The sequence below is a fragment of the Triticum urartu genome, chromosome 4A, assembly GCF_056163025.1.
Source record: "Triticum urartu cultivar PI428250 chromosome 4A, HENAU_Tu73, whole genome shotgun sequence".
Classification (NCBI taxonomy): Eukaryota; Viridiplantae; Streptophyta; class Magnoliopsida; order Poales; family Poaceae; genus Triticum; species Triticum urartu.
The window spans coordinates 612,859,207-612,882,362 of NC_141876.1; the positions used below are offsets into that span (position 1 = coordinate 612,859,207).

At 42.6% G+C, this 23,156-nt stretch overlaps 2 protein-coding genes across 2 annotated transcripts; one reads left to right on the forward strand and one right to left on the reverse strand.

Moving 5' to 3' along the window:
- The first annotated feature begins 12,844 nt into the window (after positions 1-12,844).
- LOC125553231 (beta-fructofuranosidase, insoluble isoenzyme 4) lies at positions 12,845-20,991 on the forward strand. The gene is made up of 10 exons (XM_048717036.2): positions 12,845-12,997; positions 13,202-13,311; positions 13,412-13,466; positions 17,275-17,398; positions 18,459-18,467; positions 18,561-19,432; positions 19,533-19,691; positions 19,993-20,234; positions 20,350-20,443; positions 20,526-20,991. Exons 2-10 carry the CDS (start codon positions 13,295-13,297, stop codon positions 20,712-20,714), a joined length of 1,761 nt encoding a protein of 586 aa, XP_048572993.2. The 5' UTR covers positions 12,845-12,997; positions 13,202-13,294; the 3' UTR covers positions 20,715-20,991.
- On the reverse strand, positions 17,448-23,028 carry LOC147977349 (uncharacterized). Its single transcript, XM_087519302.1, has 4 exons — positions 21,847-23,028; positions 21,512-21,619; positions 21,268-21,361; positions 17,448-18,441 (listed from the first exon to the last, which is right to left on the reverse strand). The coding sequence occupies exons 1-4, from the start codon at positions 22,058-22,060 to the stop codon at positions 18,408-18,410; spliced, it is 450 nt and encodes a 149-aa protein (XP_087375428.1). The 5' UTR covers positions 22,061-23,028; the 3' UTR covers positions 17,448-18,407.
- Between the last annotated feature and the right edge of the window lie 128 nt (positions 23,029-23,156).

Consider the following 23,156-nt stretch of genomic DNA (forward strand, 5'->3'; position numbering starts at 1 on the left):
AGAGCTCCCACTCACTTTCTTGTAAACACAGGCTTCTCCAAAAGTCTGTACAAAACCAAATGCTTTGATCACACTATCAAAGCATTTATTCCAACTCCGAGAGGCTTGCACCAGTCCATAAATGGATCGCTGGAGCTTGCACACTTTGTTAGCTCCCTTTGGGTCGACAAATCCTTCCGGCTGCATCATATACAACTCTTCTTCCAGAAATCCATTCAAGAATGCAGTTTTGACATCCATCTGCCATATTTCATAATCATAAAATGTGGCAATTGCTAACATGATTCGGACAGACTTAAGCATCACTACGAGTGAGAAGGTCTCATCGTAGTCAATCCCTTGAACTTGTCGAAAACCTTTTGCGACAAGTCGAGCTTTGTAGACAGTCACATTACCGTCAGCGTCAGTCTTCTTCTTGAAGATCCATTTATTCTCAATTGCTTGCCGATCTTTGGGCAAGTCAACCAAAGTCCACACTTTGTTCTCATACATGGATCCCATCTCAGATTTCATGGCTTCAAGCCATTTTGCGGAATCTGGGCTCACCATCGCTTCTCCATAGTTCGCAGGTTCATCATGATCTAGTAGCATGATTTCCAGAACAGGATTACCGTACCACTCTGGTGCGGATCTTACTCTGGTTGATCTACGAGGTTCAGTAGTATCTTGTTCTGAAGTTTCATGATCATCATCATTAGCTTCCTCACTAATTGGTGAAGGTGTCACAGAAACCGGTTTCTGTGATGTACTACTTTACAATAAGGGAGCAGGTACAGTTACCTCATCAACTTCTACTTTCCTCCCACTCACTTCTTTCGAGAGAAACTCCTTCTCTAGAAAGTTTCCGAATTTAGCAACAAAAATCTTGCCTTCGGATCTGTGATAGAAGGTGTATCCAATAGTTTCCTTTGGATATCCTATGAAGACACATTTCTCTGATTTGGGTTCGAGCTTATCAGGTTGAAGCTTTTTCACATAAGTATCGCAGCCCCAAACTTTCAGAAACGACAACTTTGGTTTCTTGCCAAACCACAGTTCATAAGGCGTGGTCTCAACGGATTTTGATGGTGCCCTATTTAACGTGAATGCGGCTGTCTCTAGAGCATAACCCCAAAATGATAGTGGTAAATCAGTAAGAGACATCATAGATCGCACCATATCAAGTAAAGTACGATTACGACGTTCGGACACACCATTACGTTGTGGTGTTCCGGGTGGCGTGAGTTGCGAAACTATTCCGCATTGTTTCTAATGTACACCGAACTCGTAACTCAAATATTCTCCTCCACGATCAGATCGTAGGAATTTTATTTTCTTGTTATGATGATTTTCAACTTCACTCCGAAATTCTTTGAAATTTTCAAATGTTTCAGACTTATGTTTCATTAAGTAGATATACTCATATCTGCTTAAGTCATCTGTGAAAGTGAGAAAATAACGATATCCGCCACGAGCCTCAACATTCATCGGACCACATACATCTATATGTATGATTTCCAACAAATCTGTTGCTCTCTCCATAGTGCCGGAGAACGGTGTTTTTGTCATCTTACCCATAAGGCACGGTTCGCAAGTACCAAGTGATTCATAATCAAGTGGTTCCAAAAGTCCATCAGTATGGAGTTTCTTCATGTACTTTATACCGATATGACCTAAACAGAAGTGCCACAAATAAGTTGCACTATCATTATCAACTCTGCATCTTTTGGCTTCAACATTATGAATATGTGTGTCACTACTGTCGAGATTTAATAAGAATAGACCATTCTTCATGGGTGCATGACCATAAAAGATATTACTCATATAAATAGAACAACCATTATTCTCTGATTTAAATGAATAACTCTCTCGCATCAAACAAGATCCAGATATAATGTTCATGCTCAACGCTGGCACCAAATAACAATTATTTAGGTCTAATACTAATCCCGAAGGTAGATGTAGAGGTAGCGTGCCGACCGCGATCACATCGACTTTGGAACCATTTCCCACGTGCATCGTCACCTCGTCCTTAGCCAATCTTCGCTTAATCCGTAGTCCCTGTTTCGAGCTGCAAATGTTAGCAACAGAACCAGTATCAAATACCCAGGTGCTACTGCGAGCATTAGTAAGGTACACATCAATAACATGTATATCGCATATACCTTTGTTCACCTTGCCATCCTTCTTATCCGCCAAATACTTGGGGCAGTTCCGCTTCCAGTGACCAGTCTGCTTGCAGTAGAAGCACTCAGTTTCAGGCTTAGGTCCAGATTTGGGTTTCTTCTCTTGAGCAACAACTTGCTTGCTGTTCTTTTTGAAGTTCCCCTTCTTCTTCCCTTTGCCCTTTTTCTTGAAACTATTGATCTTGTTGACCATCAACACTTGATGCTCCTTCTTGATTTCTACCTCCACAACTTTCAGCATTGCGAAGAGCTCAGGAATAGTCGTATTCATCCCTTGCATATTATAGTTCATCACGAAGCTCTTGTAGCTAGGTGGCAGTGGTTGGAGAATTCTGTCAATGACGCAATCATCTGGAAGATTAACTCCCAATTGAATCAAGTGATTATTATACCCAGACATTTTGAGTATATGCTCACTGACAGAACTGTTCTCCTCCATCTTGCAGCTATAGAACTTATTGGAGACTTCATATCTCTCAATCCGGGCATTTGCTTGAAATATTAACTTCAACTCCTGGAACATCTCATATGCTCCATGACGTTCAAAACGTCGTTGAAGTCCCGATTCTAAGCCGTAAAGCATGGCACACTGAACTATCGAGTAGTCATCAGCTTTGCCCTACCAGACGTTCATAACATCCGGTGTTGCTCCAGCAGCAGGCCTGGCACCCAGCGGTGCTTCCAGGACATAATTCTTCTGTGCAGCAATGAGGATAATCCTCAAGTTACGGACCCAGTCCGTGTAATTGCTACCATCATTTTTCAACTTTGCTTTCTCAAGGAATGCATTAAAATTCAACGGAACAACAGCACGGGCCATCTATCTACAATCAAACATAAACAAGCAAGATACTATCAGGTACTAAGTTCATGATAAATTTAAGTTCAATTAATCATATTACTAAAGAACTCCCACTTAGATAGACATCCCTCTAATCCTCTAAGTGATTACGTGATCCAAATCAACTAAACCATGTCCGATCATCACGTGAGATGGAGTAGTTTCATTGGTGAACATCACTATGTTGATCATATCTACTATATGATTCACGCTCGACCTTTCGGTCTCCGTGTTCCGAGGCCATATCTGTATATGCTTGGCTCGTCAAGTATAACCTGAGTATTCTGCGTGTGCAACTGTTTTGCACCCGTTGTATTTGAACGTAGAGCCTATCACACCTGATCATCACGTGGTGTCTCAGCACAAAGAACTTTCGCAACGGTGCATACTCAGGGAGAACACTTCTTGATAATTTAGTGACAGATCATCTTAAAATGCTACCGTCAAACAAAGCAAGATAAGATGCATAAAAGATAAACATCACATGCAATCAATATAAGTCATATGATATGGCCATCATCATCTTGTGCTTGTGATCTCCATCTTTGAAGCACCGTCATGATCACCATTGTCACCGGCGCGACACCTTGATCATCATCGTAGCATCGTTGTCGTCTCGCCAATCTTATGCTTCCACGACTATCGCTACTGCTTAGTGATAAAGTAAAGCATTACAGCGCAATTGCATTGCATATAATAAAGCGACAACCATATGGCTCCTGCCAGTTGCCGATAGCTCGGTTACAAAACATGATCATCTCATACAATAAATTTAGCATCATGTCTTGACCATATCACATCACAACATGCCCTGCAAAAACAAGTTAGACGTCTTCTACTTTGTTGTTGCAAGTTTTACATGGCTGCTACGGGCTTAGCAAGAACCAATCTTACCTATGCATCAAAACCACAACGATAGTTTGTCAAGTTGGTGCTGTTTTAACCTTCGCAAGGACCGGGCGTAGCCACACTCGATTCAACTAAAGTTGGAGAAACTGACACCCGCCAGCCACCTGTGTGCAAAGCACGTCGGTAGAACCAGTCTCGCGTAAGCGTACACGTAATGTTGGTCCGGGCCGCTTCATCCAACAATACCGCCGAACCAAAGTATGACATGCTGGTAAGCAGTATGACTTATATCGCCCACAACTCACTTGTGTTCTACTCGTGCATATAACATCAACACATAAAACCTAGGCTCGAATGCCACTGTTGGGGAACGTAGTAATTTCAAAATTTTCCTACGCACACGCAAGATCATGGTGATGCATAGCAACGAGAGGGGAGAGTGTGATCTATGTACCCTCGTAGATCGACAGCGGAAGCGTTATGACAACGCGGTTGATGTAGTCGTACGTCTTCACGGCCCGACCGATCAAGCACCGAAACTACGGCACCTCCGAGTTTTAGCACACGTTCAGCTCGATGACGATCCCCGGACTCCGATCCAGCAAAGTGTCGGGGAAGAGTTCCGTCAGCACGACGGCGTGGTGACGATCTTGATGTTCTATCGTTGCAGGGCTTCGCCTAAGCACCGCTACAATATTATCGAGAAGTATGGTGGAAGGGGGCACCGCACACGGCTAAGAAAACGATCACGTGGATCAACTTGTGTGTCTAGGGGTGCCCCCTGCCCCCGTATATAAAGGAGCAAGGGGAGGAGGTCGGCCGGCCCTAGGGCGCGCCAAGGAGGAGGAGTCCTCCTCCTAGTAGGAGTAGGACTCCCCTCTTTCCTACTCCTACTAGGAGGGGGAAAGGAAGGGGGAGAGGGAGAAGGAAAGGGGGCGCCGCCCCCCCTCTCCTAGTCCAATTCGGACTAGAAGGGGAGGGGCGCGCGGCCCACCCTGGCTGCCCCTCTCTCTCTCCACTATGGCCCATAAGGCCCATTACTTCTCCCGGGGGGTTCCGGTAACCCTCCGGCACTCCGGTTTTCTCCGAAATCATCCGGAACACTTCCGGTGTCCGAATATAGCCGTCCAATATATCAATCTTTATGTCTCGACCATTTCGAGACTCCTCGTCATGTCCCTGATCACATCCGAGACTCTGAATTAACTTCGGTACATCAAAACTCATAAACTCATAATATAACTGTCATCGAAACCTTAAGCATGCGGACCCTACGGGTTCGAGAACAATGTAGACATGACCGAGACATGTCTCCGGTTAATAACCAATAGCGGAACCTGGATGCTCATATTGGCTCCCACATATTCTACGAAGATCTTTGTCGGTCAGACCGCATAACAACATACGTTGTTCCCTTTGTCATCGGTATGTTACTTGCCCGAGATTCGATCATCGGTATCTCAATACCTAGTTCAATCTCGTTACCGGCAAGTCTCTTTACTCGTTTCATAATACATCATATCGCAACTAACTCATTAGTTGCAATGCTTGCAAGGCTTATGTGATGTGCATTACCGAGAGGGCCCAGAGATACCTCTCCGACAATCGGAGTGACTAATCCTAATCTCGAAATACGTCAACCCAACATTTACCTCTGGAGACACCTGTAGAGCTCCTTTATAATCACCCAGTTACGTTGTGACGTTTGGTAGCACACAAAGTGTTCCTCTGGCAAACGGGAGTTGCATAATCTCATAGTTATAGGAACATGTATAAGTCATGAAGAAAGCAATAGCAACATACTAAACGATCGGGTGCTAAGCTAATGGAATGGGTCATGTCAATCACATCATTCTCCTAATAATGTGATCCCGTTAATCAAATGACAACACATGTCTATGGTTAGGAAACATAACCATCATTGATTAATGAGCTAGTCAAGTAGAGGCATACTAGTGACGTTTAGTTTGTCTATGTATTCACACAAGTATTATGTTTCCGGATAATACAATTCTAGCATGAATAATAAACATTTATTACGGTATAAGGAAATAAAATAATAACATTATTATTTCCTCTAGGGCATATTTCCTTCAGCTAGGGTTACACAGAGTCGGTTACAATGGGAGGAGATCTACATATCTGTATTGCCAAGCTTGCCTTCCACGCCAAGGAAAGTCCCATCCGGACATGGGACGAAGTCTTCAATCTTGTATCTTCATAGTCCAAGAGTCCGGCCAAAGGTTATAGTCCGGCTATCCGGACACCCCCTAATCCAGGACTCCCTCAGCGACTATCCGTCATCACCACCATCTTCTTCACCAGCAAAGGGAACCTGAGTATTGGCTATGGGCACTCCCCTTGGCAATTGCCAAGCTTGGGGGAGGTGCCCCGATATCGTATCACCATCACACTCCTATCTTTACCGTTTTTCTTAGTTCGATCCTTTTAGTAATATCTTGATCTAGTAGAATAAAGTTTTAGTATGATCTAGTTGTGAGTTTTGCTTTATGATCCCTCTATGTAATCGAGTCCGTTAGCTATATAATAAAGGTTAGTGTTGAGTCAAGGGCTTGATTATCTTGCTATGATCTTAAGGAAATAAAAGAAAACAAGAGTAGAATAAAAAGAAATAAAGAAGATCATATGGATCTTATGGGGAGTAATGACTTCACATATAAAGAGTATGATGATTAAAAGTTGTTGAGAGTTGACAAACTTGGTTTTGGTCATCGTTGAAATTAACAGGAATTAATAAAGAAAGAGAGGTTCTCACATATAAATATACTACCTTGGACATATTTTATGATTGTGAGCACTCATTAAAATATGACATGCTAAAGAGTTGATGTTGGACAAGGAAGACAACATAATGGATTGAGTAAGATCCTTCAAGTAAGTTGTCATCGGTGCAAGCAATAAAAATTGCTCTCTAAATATGTATGACTTATTAGTGTGGGAGAAAATAAGCTTTATACGATCTTGTGATGTGGAAGAAATAAAAGCGACGGACTGCATAATAAAGGTCCATATCACAAGTGGCAATATAAAGTGACGTTCTTTCGCATTAAGATTTTGTGCATCCAACCATAAAAGCACATGACAACCTCTGCTTCCCTCTACGAAGTGCCTATATTTTATTCTTATCTTACCTTATGCAAGAGTCATGGTGATCTTCACCTTTCCTTTTTACATTTTATCCTTTGGCAAGCACCTTGTGTTGGAAAGATCCTGATATATATATCCAACTGGATGTAAGTTAGCATGAGCTATTATTGATTGACATTACCCTTGAGGTAAAAGGTTGGGAGGCGAAACTATAAGCCCCTATCTTTCTCTGTGTCTGATTAAAACTCCATACCCATAAGTATTGCGTGAGTGTTAGCAATTTTGAAAGACTAAATGATAGTTGAGTATGTGGACTTGCTGAAAAGCTCTTACATAGACTCTTTCCGATGTTATGATAAATTGCAATTGCTTGAATGACCGAGATTATAGTTTGTTGGTTTTCAATGAAGTTTCTGATTCATACTTGACATTGTGAATAGATTGTTACTTTATCATAAGAAATCATATGACAATATTTATATATGTTGCTGTTATAAGAAAGATCATGATGCCTTCATGTCCGTATTTTATTTTATCGACACCTCTATCTCTAAACATGTGGACCTATTTATCGTTATTGGCTTCCGCTTGAGGACAAGCGAGGTCTAAGCTTGGGGGAGTTGATACGTCCATTTTGCATCATGCTTTTATATCGATATTTATTGCATTATGGGCTGTTATTACACATTATGTCACAATACTTATGCCTATTCTCTCTCATTTTACAAGGTTTACATGAAGAGGGAGAATGCCGGCAGCTGGAATTCTGGGCTGGAAAAGGACCAAATATTAGAGACCTATTCTGCACAACTCCAAAAGTTCTGAAACTCCACGGAAGTCATTTTTGGAAATAATAAAAAATACTCAGCGAAGAAAGTACCAGAGGGGGGCCACCCACCATCCACGAGGGTGGGGGCGTGCCCTACCCCCCTGGGCGCGCCCCCCTGCCTCGTGGGCCCCCTGGCAGGCCTCCGGTGCCCATCTTCTGCTATATGAAGTCTTTTACCCTGGAAAAAATCATAGGAAAGCTTGCGGGATGAAACACCGCTGCCACGAGGCGGAACCTTGGCGGAACCAATCTAGGGCTCCGACGGAGCTGTTCTACCGGGGAAACTTCCCTCCAGGAGGGGGAAATCATCATCATCGTCATCACCAACGATCCTCTCATCGGGAGGGGGTCAATCTTCATCAACATCTTCACCAGCGCCATCTCCTCTCGAACCCTAGTTCATCTCTTGTATCCAATCTTTGTATCAAAACCTCAGATTGGTACCTGTAGGTTGCTAGTAGTGTTGACTACTCCATGTAGTTGATGCTAGTTGGTTTACTTGGTGGAAGATCATATGTTCAGATCCATTATGCATATTAATACCCCTCTGATTATGAACATGAATATGCTTTGTGAGTAGTTATGTTTGTTCCTGAGGACATGGGAGCAGTCTTGCGATAAGTAGTCATGTGAATTTGGTATTCGTTCGATATTTTGATGAGATGTATGTTGTCTCTCCTCTAGTGGTGTCATGTGAACGTTGACTACATGACACTTCACCATTGTTTGGGCCTAGAGGAAGGCATTGGGAAGTAATAAGTAGATGATGGGTTGCTAGAGTGACAGAAGCTTAAACCCTAGTTTATGCGTTGCTTCGTAAGGGGCTGATTTGGATCCATATATTTCATGCTATGGTTAGGTTTACCTTAATACTTCTTTTGTAGTTCCGGATGCTTGCAATAGGAGTTAATCATAGGTGGGATGCTTGTCCAAGTAAGGACATCACCCAAGCACCGGTCCACCCACATATCAAATTATCAAAGTACCGAACGCGAATCATATGAGCGTGATGAAAACTAGCTTGACGATAATTCCCATGTGTCCTCGGGAGCGTTTTCCTTCATATAAGAGTTTGTCCAGGCTTGTCCTTTGCTATAAAAAGGATTGGGCCATCTTGCTGCACTTTATTTACACTTGTTACTTGTTACCCGTTACAAATTACCTTATCACAAAACTATCTGTTACCGATAATTTCAGTGCTTGCAGAGAATACCTTGCTGAAAACCGCTTGTCATTTCCTTCTGCTCCTCGTTGAGTTTGACACTCTTACTTATGGAAAGGACTATGATAGATTCCCTACACTTGTGGGTCATCAACAATCTCTTTGAAAGGATCAAGGTTTCGGATGAAAACTCATCTGTTACAAAGGGATTTCATTTTTTTGAACTTATTTGAACTCCATACTTTTTGTGTGTTCAAAATGCACCATTCAAAGCTAAATCATGAATTTTCAACTCTTTCTGACTTCATCTGGTATTTTTCATGCATTTACTGATTTTTTTGAGCTATATGACCCTGAAATTGAAAAGCAATACAAATGAACTCTGAAAAGGTTGAAAGTTGGCATGGTATCATCATTTCACCCACATAGCATATGCTAAAAAGTTGAGAGGGTTACGGCAAAAACTGGATGCACTTCCTGTACAAAACGGACAATCTCTTTCGAAGTATTAGGGTTTCGGACAAAAACTCATCTGTTACAAAGGGATTTCATTTTTTTGAACTTATTTGAACTCCAGACTTTTTGTGTATTCAAAATGCACCATTCAAAGCCACATCATCAATTTTGAACCCTTTCCGACTTCATTTGGTATTTTTCATGCATTTATTGATTTTTAATCTAAATGACCCTGAAATCGATAAGCACTACAAATGAACCCTGAAAAGGTTGAAAGTTGGTATGGTATCATCATTTCACCCACATAGCATGTGCTAAAAAGTTGAGAGGATTACGGCAAAAACTGGATGCACTTCGTGTACAAAATGGACAATCTTTTTCGAAGTATCAGGGTTTCGGACAAAAACTCATCTGTTACAAAGGGATTTCATTTTTTTTAACTTATTTGAACTCCAGACTTTTTGTCTGTTCAAAATGCACCATTCAAAGCCACATCATCAATTCTGAACCCTTTCTGACTTTATTTTGTATCTTTCATGCATTTACTGATTTTTTAAGCTAAATGACCCTGAAATTGAAAAGCACTACAAATGAACTCTGAAAAGGTTGAAAGTTGGCATGGTATCATCATTTCACCCACATAGCATGTGCTAAAAAGTTGAGAGGGTTATGGCAAAAACTGGATGCACTTCATGGACAAAATGGACAATTTCTTTCGAAGTATCAGGGTTTCGGACGAAAACTCATCTGTTACAAAGGGATTTCAATTTTTTGAACTTATTTGAACTCCAGACCTTTTGTGTGTTCAAAATGCATCATTCAAAGCCACATATAGGGCATGGACAACACATAAAGCCATTCTGCTTGTTTGCCTCAGCCACTGCGAGAAAATTATGCACACCCTCAATGTACTTGGAGGTGCGTCTGTTACCGTACATCCATTGCTGGTTCATCTGCGTGCATTATATATAATTAAGTGTGTCAAAAACCATTACAGAACATCATGAATAGATAAGTCACCAAATTAATAGAAGTTCATCATCATATTAAAACCAAAGTACATACATAGTTCTCATTGAACAACATATAGCTCTCCAGAGCATCTAATTAAACCATACATTAAAACTATGTAAAACATTTCAATGCAACAACAAATGCAATCATAATCGGAACTAAGGTAACAATTGATCCAACGGCATAATGATACCAAGCCTCGGTATGAATGGCATATTTTCTAATCTTTCTAACCTTCAAGCGCATTACATCCATCTTGATCTTGTGATCATCAACGACATCCGCAACATGCAACTCCAATATCATCTTCTGCTCCTCAATTTTTTTTCAATTTTTCCTTCAAGTAATTGTTTTCTTCTTTAACTAAATTTAACCTCTCGACAATAGGGTCGGTTGGAATTTCCAGTTCACATTCCTCCTAGATAAAAAAAATCTATGTCACGTTGGTCGGCATAATTGTCATAAACACTAAATGAACCAAATAGTTATAAAAGATAATATATACCACATCCGAATCATAGACAGGACGAGGGCCGGCGAAGACGGCTACCAAAAGCATCGCACTATATAATAACAAACAATAATAAAATTAAGAAAATTACACAAGTATCTATGTAAATCATACAAGTAACAACTTTTTTTTAGAAAGAAGATAAGATCAAGAGGCTCACCACGGTGGTGTCGGCGATGAGATCGGCGCGGGCAATCGACGACGGTGAGGACGGGGACGGGACAGGATGGACCGCCAAACCTAGACAAATCTCGAGGAAAATGAAGTTTGAACAAGGAGCTTCGAGAGGAGAAAGCTTAAGTGTGGCTCGGGCATTTCATCGAACACCTCATGTGCATAGGAGGTGAGCTAGAGCACCACAAAGCTCTCCCACGGCCGGCAAAAAAACAAAGCACTCCACTGCTCTGCTCGCGGGCAGACGGGTATATATAACCATCTCATTGATCCCGGTTCATGGCTGGAACCGGGACTAAAGGACCCCCTTTGGTCCCGGTTCCAGCCACGAACCGATACCAATGGTTGTGGGCCAGGAGTGAGGCACATTGGTCCCGGTTCGTGTCTGAAATCGGGACCAAAGGGGTTAGACGAACCGTGACCAATGCCCCACGAGGCCCGGCCGGCCCCCTGGCCTCACGAACCGGGACCTATGCCCCAATGGATCCCGGTCCGTGACTGAACCGGGACTAATGGGCTGGCTCGACCTGGACCAAAGCCCTGTTTTCTACTAGTGGACAATAATGTTGAATGTATATAAACTGACGAGAATCAATTTAATGGAGTCATGTGGTACTATTCAACATGAAATATCCACGTGCAATAACAAGGCTGATGGTGTATGCGTGTTGATGGGGTTGACCCAAGAACTGGAGAGCAGGTCAAGGCTCAATGCGGCTGTACGGCCAGACAAGAGGCGAACAAGGTTTTTGAAGCGAGGACATGGTCCGAAGCACGGTGCATGCCTACATGAGATACGAATCGTTTTTCTTCAGATAGATAGATTAGGTCCAGCTACGGCTCTACATCGACAACTACGTATCCGAATACTCGTGTGTATGCATACATGCATTTGAATACTCGCACTTCATGTATGTACATGTATTCGGATATTCATCAGCTGGTCATGTATATACATGTATTCGGATATTCATCAGCTGGTCATGTATATACGCTTGCTCGTCGTCGCACATGCGTACATATCTGAATACCCGTGCAAGCCAACATGCTGATTGATCTTAGATTTGATCCTCGAAGCTTCGTGCAACTACGTATTCAAATATTCGTGTGTATGCATACATGCATCCAAATCTCGCACTTCATGTGTATACACGTATTTGAATATCCATATCCAAATATTCGTCCTTTATATACATATTTGAAAATGTGTGCATCGACCGGTGCACATGCGAACGTAAGACACATGCATTCTAACATGATTACAATGGATCGATGTTCGACTTGATCCTTGATGCATGTTTTTTTAATACATCCTTAGTGTATTTTTTAGTACAACCTTGATGTGTGTATGATAAGAAAAAGAAAAGGTCGGTCTCACCATGGATGAGAAACTGGAAGGCCCTATGACGTACGAATAATTTGGATCAAGCTCAAACAAAGTCTCCCTAATTGCCTGACAAAATGTTGGGCGGGCGGGACAAATGTGACAAGACAAGTGCATCAATTGTGATCATGACAGCAACAACTCCACGGCTCACTAGGCAGGTGGAGAATGGGATGATCCATGAAGCACAACTACCGCCGTACCGCCAATACCGTAATTTACTTTGCTGGGGCCCTATCTTACGTGGAAAGACGAAAACAATATGAAGCAGCGGACCCATGCATGCCGGCCATACAAACAAATTGAGCGTCAGACGAGAAACATGCATCCCACGCTCTTCATAATATATTCTTATGATTGCATGTCAGTCACGGGTGCCCCTACCCACCCACGCACCCAGTTCATAATATATATTATTACATCGATGTTCTTCGTTCAAACAGCGAAGCTCGATTTGCGTGGTGCTCTGCCGCCCGCCGGAGAGGATGGCGATGACCGTGCAAGGTGAGGAATTCTTCCTTGCTTGCTTAGTTAATTGTTCCCTCCCTGGTCCCGACCCCAGCCCAGCCCTGTTGCTCGCTCCAGCTCCAGCTTCATTGGTTGATTTGTACTCCCTCTGTTTCATACTAGTAATTTATTACTGGATTGTACTTCCTCTGTAAAGAAATATAACAGCGTTTAGATCACGCTCTTATATTATTTTTACAGACGGAGAACTTGCCAAGTGTCTGTCTGACTAACTTACTGGATTGTATGCTCCTGCTGGCTGGATGATGTCTTCTGTCAACTCACTCTTGCTTGATGTCTGTCTTCACAGTGTAAGTTCATGCATAGTTCGATTGTTTGTCAGGTTCATTAACTATTTGAGTCGATTTGTTTCTTCGGATTATTTAGTTTCCAGATCTTCTGCTGTTGCAGCTGGCTTGCTGGCCTTGCGTGTATGTTCTCCACCAGCGTTCTCTTCCAAATCCTGGTAAATAAGCCATGTTCACTCACTCACTTCACTCTAATTATTATGGCTAGCTCCCCTCCTTTCTTTGTTAAATGGACTTTAGCCTTATACTTACTGACGGTGCCAACCATTTGTTTTAACTAGAGAATACCACGCGCGTTGCTGCGGGAATTGATTGATGAAAATTGGACTGAAAACATAAGAACCAAAATTTAAAATACAAATGACACTACAGAAAAAAAAAAGCTGAGTATGAAACATACTCCGCAAATCCCCAAATAACCTCGGCTCAGATTAAGCCGAGTGATGCACTCGACTTATGGCTCTCAGCTTCATTTGGACTAGCTTATGGCGTATAAGCCGAGTGTCGTTTTACGGCTACTTGGCTTACAAATAATCTGAAGTAAATATAGAGGCTCTCACCAAACAAAGTTACATGACGGCCGACTGAGACTAACGGCCACGGTAAACCGAGTGTGCCGCTTGGCTTAATTTTCCAACCAGGGCCAACGGCCTGCCGCCACGTGTCATGATGTCACATTAAGTCGAGGGCAGTAGTGCACTGATGGTGTATGAGTAAGCCGAATGTTGCTGTTAGCTGAGGGCATTTTGCCCGGCTTAATTTTTCACCCACAGGCGACGTCATGCAGCCACGTGTCCGCTGTAAGACAAGTTCCATTTGTAAGCCGAGTGCCGAGGGCAAACATGGATTACGTGTAAGCCTAGTGGCCCCATTCGGCTTACTCGGCTTAAACCAATGGCGGTCCGGCTTTAAAAAATGGTAATTGTTATCCAAGTACCGTGGGAGTGTACTTGGCTTATACCAACGACCGTCACGCTAGCCGTTCGGCGGCCACGTGGCAAACATCGTTGCCGGGAGTTCCATGTAAGCCGAGTGCTTTAATTTTCATGCCAGAACGAAGGCAAACGATTTGCCTCATCTCATTAGTTAAGAAGAGTTTTGAATTACATGACCGACCATTCATAAACGGCCTGAACTCGATTAGCCTACTCTCATAGTATAAGAGAACTCAAACGCTTGGCACCTACCAAACTCCAAAGCCTGGTCTTGGCTTTGATTCTAGACGTGATTACATTTGGCATGGAGGACACGTCCTTAAACACTCTTGCATTCCGCTCATTCCAAATCTCCCATGAAACAAACATGAAGAGAGATGTGAGGCCCTTTCTCACATTGGCTTTGACGCCCATCATGTGGTGCCACCAATCCTTGATGTTGTCGAAGCTACTTTAGTCGGTGATGTCCACACTAGTCAACCCCATCCAAGTCTTGATCTCCGCCCAAATGTGCATCGTGAATCGACACGTAAGATGATGTGCGCCGCCATCCCCGGCTCCCTCTTGCATAATTGGCATAGGCCACCATTCGGCCATCCTCTCCATTGGAGCCTATCCGCCGTCCAAACACGATCCTGAATGATAAGCCAAGCAAAGAATTTATGATTTGGTGCCGCTCAATTATTCCACACAGCCGGTTTCATTTGCGATGCAGTGGAGTCGTCAAGCTAAACTCTGTAAGTCAATGATGTTGTGTATTCACTGGAAGGCGAAAGCTTCCAAACGATCTCATCGTCCACCTCCTCATCAAGGAAGACCTCTCATAATCCAACCCAAAGATTATAGTATTCAAGGATGTGTTGAATTGTGAGCCCCAAATTTGTGTTGATGTTCGTAATCCACCGGTTGAGATCCATAGCCTTAAGGATGGTGTCATTCTTGTGTTTTGAAATTGCAGAAATGGAGGGAGCAATTGCTTTAGGCTTCCGACCTCCAAGCCAATGGGAGTGCCAGAAGGATGCACTTTGCCCATTGCCAATAGTGATGGAAGTGCACTCATAAAATAGTGTCATATCCTCTTCATCACCCGGGTGCTCCAAATCAACCCAAGCTCTATCTTGTTCCTTCCAAACCAACCAAGGCCATCTAAGCCGCAAGGCACGTGCGAATTTGTCCATGTCCAGGATGCCTAGGCCGCCCATGTCCTTGGGTATACAAACCTTCTCCTATTTTGTCTTACATTTCCCCCCAGAAACCTTATCTGTGCCTCCCCATAGGAAAGCCCGTTGCAACTTGACAATGGTGGTCATCGTTCCTTTGGGCACCACAAGCGAAATGAGGTGGTGGATGGCCTGTGAAGTGATGACCGATTTTACCCACGTGATCCTCCCAGCCATCGTAATGTACTTTCCCTGGCCAGTCATGATCTTTCTGGCAATCTTATCAAGCAAATGTTGGAAGTCCACAACCCACAAACGATGAGTGGACAGCGGAAGGCCAAGGCGCGGCAAAGGGAATTGAGCATGAGCCGCCGCGAAGGCACAAAAAATTATGTCAAGGTCGACATTGGAGCATCTAATAGGGGCCACCAAGCTCTTGTGAATGTTCGTAACTAGGCCAGTGACGTTCCCAAAGCTTTTAAGTATGGTTGCAAGCATGTCCACATCCTCTTTGATAGGCGCCAATAAAGTTGCAGCGTCGCCGTGTATAGAGAGGTGCGAAGGAAGGCACCATGGCCACACAATCTGTGTAGATCTCCATTCTATGTTGTCGCATCCAAGATCTGTTGTAGGGGGTCAATAGCATGGACAAACAAAATGGACGACAAAGCCCCCCCCCCCCCTGGCGGAGGCCCCTTCCATGCTGAATAGGACTGTCGGAATACCACTGAGGAGAACCATCGATGTAGATGTCCGAAATAGAGTCGTGATGCACTCACGAAACTTCGAAGTAAAACCTCTTCCCTATAATACGTCAAGCAAATATACCCATCTAACTGAATCAAATGCCTTCCTGATGTCCAACTTGAGCAGAAGCGATGGTGTGTTTGTTTGTTGTAGTCGGTGAGCATAGTTGCATACATACATTAAGTTGTCGTGGATACACCAAGATTTGATGAAAGCACTCTGAGCACGGGATATGAGGATGTTCATAAATGGGGTGAGCCTCATTGCCATCACCTTGGCCACAATCTTGGCGATGGCATGGATCAAACTGATAGGCCTAAAGTTCGTGATCACCTCAGCCCCCTCCTTTGGCAACAGAACCACATTTGCGGAGTTGAGCCACTGGAAGTTCACAACATGCAAACTTGAGAAGATGGAGATGACCTTCATAAGATCATCCTTTATGATTGGCCAACAGCTCTTGAAGAACACACCGGTAAAGCTGTCAGACCTCGGAGCCTTATCTAGGCATTGCCTTTATGGCCCCCTGAGTGCTTATATCATGTCAAGTATTTCATATAAGTCAAGAGCATTTTCTATAGTCACTCGGCTTACAACTATGTAAGCCAAGTACTTTTTGTTTGCCGTGCGTCCTTCATTTGATACTCGGCTTATGTTGATGTAAGCCGAGTACTCATATTTTTACACTTGGCTTACAGCTGGCCAAACGGCGACATGTGATTTTTCTGTAGTATGACCTCTAATGCATATGAATTATTCTACTTATATTCAACAATTGAATAGAAATCATTTTCCCCATTCATGGTTGTATGTTATGGTGGATCTTTTTTCATGCATGATTGCATCTTGAGGTGGGCTTTATCCCATTCATAATTGTATAGTGATTTGGCATGCTTGCATGTTAAGATAAATAAATTAGTGAGAATGACTCTCTTAGGTATATAGGATTAACGTACTCGCTCTCTGTTTCACTTTCTATTAGTTTCTACAATTTATTCAGTTGTGCTGAAGAGACAACTAACTAATAATTTCTTGATTATATGAGTACTCCTACTAACTAATTTCTTTCTATAAGTAGATCGAGCCTAATTAACTTCAGCTTGGTCCGCCCCCAAATTTCTTAGGTACGACCCTGCAGCAATGGAGGGGTCTTCTTCTGCTCACAGTCGTCAACAAAAATTCCCTCCATTGTCAGCAAGAGGTACAGGACTGCCTACCACTTCCAGCCTCCCAAGAACTGGATGAATGGTATGTATATATGTTTACCTCTCTGGTTTTTCTTTTCTTTTTAAGCTCCCTCTATGCTTTCTGTCGACTTCTATTCGTGACCAATCAGATATAGTCTCTGATTTGGTGTGCTTTTTCTGTTCTCTTGGTAAAAGAAAACTTGGTTAACTCGCACAGAAAAATAAAATTGGTTAGGGTTTCGCCTAACTGGGGAGGCTAAGTTAAAACCTATTAGCCAATCTAAATTTGGTATGCCAATATACTTGTTAAATGTAGGGAGTAATATTTTTACAGTAGTACCGTTATGAACCTGTATCGTTATGAACTTTTCTTTGTGTCAAAAATAATTACAGGCCAGGGAAAGCTTCGTAGGCACCTGATTACTTATGCAAATCTGTTGCTGAATGTTGCCCAAAGTAGGCACACACTGTAATGCGATGCAGTTAGATTTCAAGTAATACTACCATAATATGATGATAACCCTGTTCTTTAGATGCTTCCGCAAAACCCAAATCGTAAAAGTTGGCTAAGTTGGCAAAAAATTTAATTGGAGCTTATGCAAAACATTTGAACTACGTACCGAGATATTTATGTAGATTTTGTTTTTATAGAACCGGGAGGCTTCAAGACTTTTTGTATTTTCCATCTTATTTGGATAGAGTTTGCTTTGTAACTGGAGGTACAGAGGCAATATAAATCATTTAAGTGTGGCGGAAATGAGGGAGAAATATTGTGACATGGTATCTAGGGAATGGGTGTATGTCAATTGGGGAAAATAAGGTGGAGTTGATCCAAGCATAGGCACTAAAAGCAAAGATAAACGAGAGAAAACAAGGCGACAAAGAAAAACAAGATAAAATCATAAAGCCGAAACAAGGGTGTTACGGTTTGAATCCATTTAAAAAAAACATGTTTTGCAATCTAGAATATCTTTGGTCCTGTTTTACCAATAGTAATATCCTTTTTTTTGGAGTAATCATATCCTATTAATTGTACATCTGTTGCAAGTCATCGACATTCCCTCACTTTTTCATATATTTGATGGATTGGCGTTCCTTGGAAATCTGCGACAACAATAAAGATCCAAGTGGTATGAATATCTCCGGCACAACCACTTTTAAATAAAAAGGAGAAAAAATTGCAGCATTCTACATCTTATACTACCTTTATAAAAAAAATTCAGGACCAATGTACTACAATGACATCTATCATGAGTTCTACCAGTATAACCCCGATGGCTCCAACAGTCCCAGTCTCTCCTATAACATAGTTTGGGGCCATTCAGTTTCAACAGACCTCGTCAACTGGATCGGTCTTGAACCCGTACTAGTACCGGATACCCCAAGTGACATATGCGGTTGCTGGACCGGCTCAGCCACAATTCTACCTGGTAATCAACCAGCGATCACATACACTGGTCTCATCAACATGGAGAAGCATCAGGTCCAAAACATTGCGCTTCCCAAAAACCGGTCTGATCCGTACCTCAGGGAATGGACCAAAGCAGGCAATAACCCAGTGATCCAACCGGTCATACCAGGCTTGAACTCGAGCCAGTTCAGGGATCCGACAACTGGTTGGATCGGACCAGATGGACTATGGAGAATAGCAGTTGGTGCTGATCTGAACGGCTCCAGTACTGCACTTTTGTACAAGAGTGAAGACTTCTTGAATTGGACTAGTGTTGAACACCCACTGTATTCATCCAATTCCTTCGACATGTGGGAGTGCCTGGATTTCTTCGCGGTATTGTCGGGAAGTAACGGTGGACTGGACATGTCTTCAGCAATCCCTAATGGCGCCAAGCATGTCCTCAAAATGGGCATGGATTACAGCGACAAGTACATGATTGGGGTTTATGATCTCAAACGTGATGTCTTTGTGCCAGATACTGTCATAGACGACTATCGGCTGTGGCTGAGGATCGATTATGGAAATTTCTATGCTTCAAAATCGTTCTTTGACTCAAAACAGGGTAGGAGGATCATATGGGCTTGGAGCAACGAGACAGATGCTTCTTCAGATGATGTTGCAAAAGGCTGGGCAGGAATCCATGTAAGAAAATCTGCCCTTAATTGGTTGTAATTGCGTCATATTGACATAATGATTTAACAAATCGGTGTAACATCTTTAACCTCACTTTTATTATATTTAGTCAATCCCCAGGACAATTTGGTTAGACAGCGATGGCAAGCGGTTGTTGCAATGGCCAGTTGAAGAGATTGAGTCCCTTCGAAGAAATGAAATCAACCATCAGGGACTAGAGCTGAAGAAGGGAGATCTATTTGAGATTAAGGGAATTGACACTTTGCAGGTAGTTTCATGTTCACAAACGTGTTTACTTAGTCTTCCAAAGATATTTTTTTAACTTCAAAAAGGGTCATGCCAGTAAAAGCTATATATTTAAGGGATATTACATTTACTGGCATGACCCTTTTTGAAGTAAAAAAATATCTTTATGTTTGACATGACCCTTTTTACTGGCATGATACATTTCTGTCAACAGAAAGATAGGCATATATACACACACACATATATTCTTAGGTTTATGTGTTTTGTGTATTTTCTTAGAGCAAGTCTGGCTAACCAGGCACATAATTTTCTTGGAAAAACAGGCTGACGTTGAGATAGATTTTGAGCTGACATCCATCGATGACGCCGAACCTTTTGATCCTTCCTGGCTTTTAGACGCTCCGAAGCAGTGCCGGGAAGCTGATGCATCGGTTCATGGTGGCATAGGGCCATTTGGACTTGTTATCCTGGCCTCCGACAACATGGAGGAGCAGACTGTTGTGCATTTCAGAGTTTACAAATCACAGGAAAAGTACATGATCCTCATGTGCACTGACCTAAGAAGGTTAGTGCTTATGCTTTTTTGCATTCATTTTGGTTAGCCTTGGTTTCCATAAATGCCTATCTATTGATGTCTGGAAGGAAACTAAAAAGAAATTTCTCTCATTTTCTTTGCATAGGTCTTCCCTGAGACCAGGACTGTACACACCAGCCTATGGAGGCTTCTTTGAATTTGACCTTGAAAAAGAAAGGAAGATCTCTCTCAGAACTCTGGTGAGTTGGGAGGATTTGCTTCATTAATTTCTCCAGTTATTTACTTCATGACAGAACTAAAAAAATGGACGCCTCTGTGCAGATTGATCGGTCGGCGGTGGAGAGCTTCGGAGGTGGTGGCAGGGTCTGCATAATGGCTAGAGTTTATCCGGTGGCGCTTGTCAATGATGATGGCGGCCCTCACATGTTTGCCTTTAACAATGGAAGTGCCACGGTCAGAGTGCCTCAGCTCAGGGCATGGAGCATGAGGAGAGCGCAAGTGAGCGTTTAACACGAAAGAGCAATTCTATGTGACATGTGATTGGAGTTAAATCTAGTCATTTGTTGATTTCAATATTTAGCATGGGTTTTTGAAGTAGAGGCGTGAAGTAGACGCCGGCGAGCTATGATTTAAATTTGCAGAGATTTGGAATAAATAGTGTGAGCTTGTGCATGCGAGAATTCATGACGGAAAATGCGTTTGCGCTTGCGAGATTGTGAGATATGGTGCCGCTCATTGTGTTTCCTGAATGATATGGATTAAGGACATCTCTTGCTTCAGTTCTGCACATCGAGTTGTCGTTTCTTTAATTCTTTTATGATTCTACCATCTATTTGTAAAAGGGCGTGCCCAGTGCTGAAAACTCCCACACAAGCTGGAGTAGGAAGGGAATTTCTAGACAGCCTTACCCTTGCATAATAATTCTGCAAGGAGGCTGGTTCTGAACGTAGATTAGGAAGCATGTCTATTCTCTCGCAGGCTGTGACTCTTTATGATGAAAAACATGCTTCCCTGAATACGGAGGATTGGATCACATGAGTACTTTGGATAACTGATCAAGTACCTTGTGTTGTAGGCTGGCTTACTACCGGAGGATTGAAACCAGCAGCTTTTCATTAAGCCGGGCCTGCTTAACATTAACAGGCATACTCGAGTGCCTGTTTATCAGACCAAGATGCCAAGGTTTGGAAACTATCATCGCGGTTGAACAAAAAAATGAAAACACAGAACTTTCAATTGGAATCCATGCCGTCCACAAAATAGCAGCAGATACAACCATGGGTAATCAAGAGAATAGGTTCACTTACCAGAAGAAACTATGCTATTATTTGTCAACTGGGGCAGACAAATGATCTGGCCGGTTCCCTTGTAATCGGCAGGACACTGACCAAGCTTGTGAATATACGCTAGATCACCTACAACAAGAAAATGATTTAATGGTATACCCATGTAAAGCCGGACAATAGTATAATCCACAAATAGTCAGATTATATTACAGCAGGATGAGTGCAAGCAATCAATCAATCACAAATTACAGAAAAGCCAATTATGTTGAGACTTAAGAGACATCGGACCTACACCACAAGTACAAAACAGCAGCACATGCCACTTATTAAGACAAGCAGAAATTAAACACACTCACAGAAAGGGAAAGCAGTGAGAACGAAACTATGCACGCGGCAGTGTTGGTTACACGCCTCCAGCATGATGCTCGCGATGCCCAGGAAGAAGAAGCTTTGGCACAAAAAAACACCAAGTATGAAGAGTATTTTGACAGTTTTGTCTTTCGACGGTTTTGTGGCAATGCTTAAACATTCAGCGGGTTTTGCTGCCCTATCTTGAGAAAATGTTAGCATCTCTCAGAGTACCATGTTGCGATGTGCCAAGTCAAAATAGTGTGAGTCTGATTTTGCTTTCTCTGGGACCAGCTTGGATGTGGGTGCATTTCCCACTGACAAGCGGCCCACAAGAGGTGTTGTGCTCCATTGTACTGTAACTGTAAAGAAGATTTCCCATTGCTTAGTGTAGCACCAGCACGTATAAGGGAGAGGAGAATACTTCATCAGGCAACTCCACAGATTTCCCAGCTCTTTTGTGGGCCCTGGATGCCTAATCATTTAGGCGATGCTGGAACACCCAGTCGAAAAGATAAAAACAACTCTCCAAAGTACGAGTAGCACCGTTGTGCGTGTGTTAAGAGAGAGTTTACCTGCTCATGGACTAGGATTGCAGCTGACTGAATCAAGTAATGGGTACTGCCCAAGCTTGTGCTGCCAGTGGTCGTTGTTTGATGTATTCCCTCCGTAAACTAATATCAGAACGTTTAGATCACTGTTGTTTTACAGAGGGAGTACATGACACGCCAATATTGGCAAGAAACCCCTTTAATCCCACGATCCACGCCAATATTGGCAAGAAGACACACAGCAATCTTGACAAGAAACTCCTTCAACCCCATGACAAAAAAGTTACCCTCTGTGCACGCTTCTTTCTTTTCTTTTCTTTTCTTGAAACTTGCCTGCTCTCTGATAGACTGACAAATAAATGATACTCTGCCCCAATGTCCAGTAAAATAATAGCTGTAGGAATTCAAGTAAAGCAATGGATGCAAGTATCACCAAGGTTATAACAACATCATCTGTAACGGTGCTTGTGAGAGTGGAATTTGTCTTCCCAAAGGCCTCAGAAATCTCTTCAACGGAGGCCTGACAATAATGTATGCTGTGATAGATACTACCTTGGAGAGATAGATAGATGCCTGCTACCAAGATTGCTTCTTTTTCTTGGTGTGGTTGGATCCAAGAAACAAGAAAACTCTGGATTTTGTCTTCCCACCATGTTTCTTCCAACACAACAGGAGCTGAAGAAGCAACGGCCCCCAAGGGGGAAATCACATGAGCCGAGTCAAGCTCACCATTACTTGTATCAATTCTATGCTAGGCTCGTCAGCAA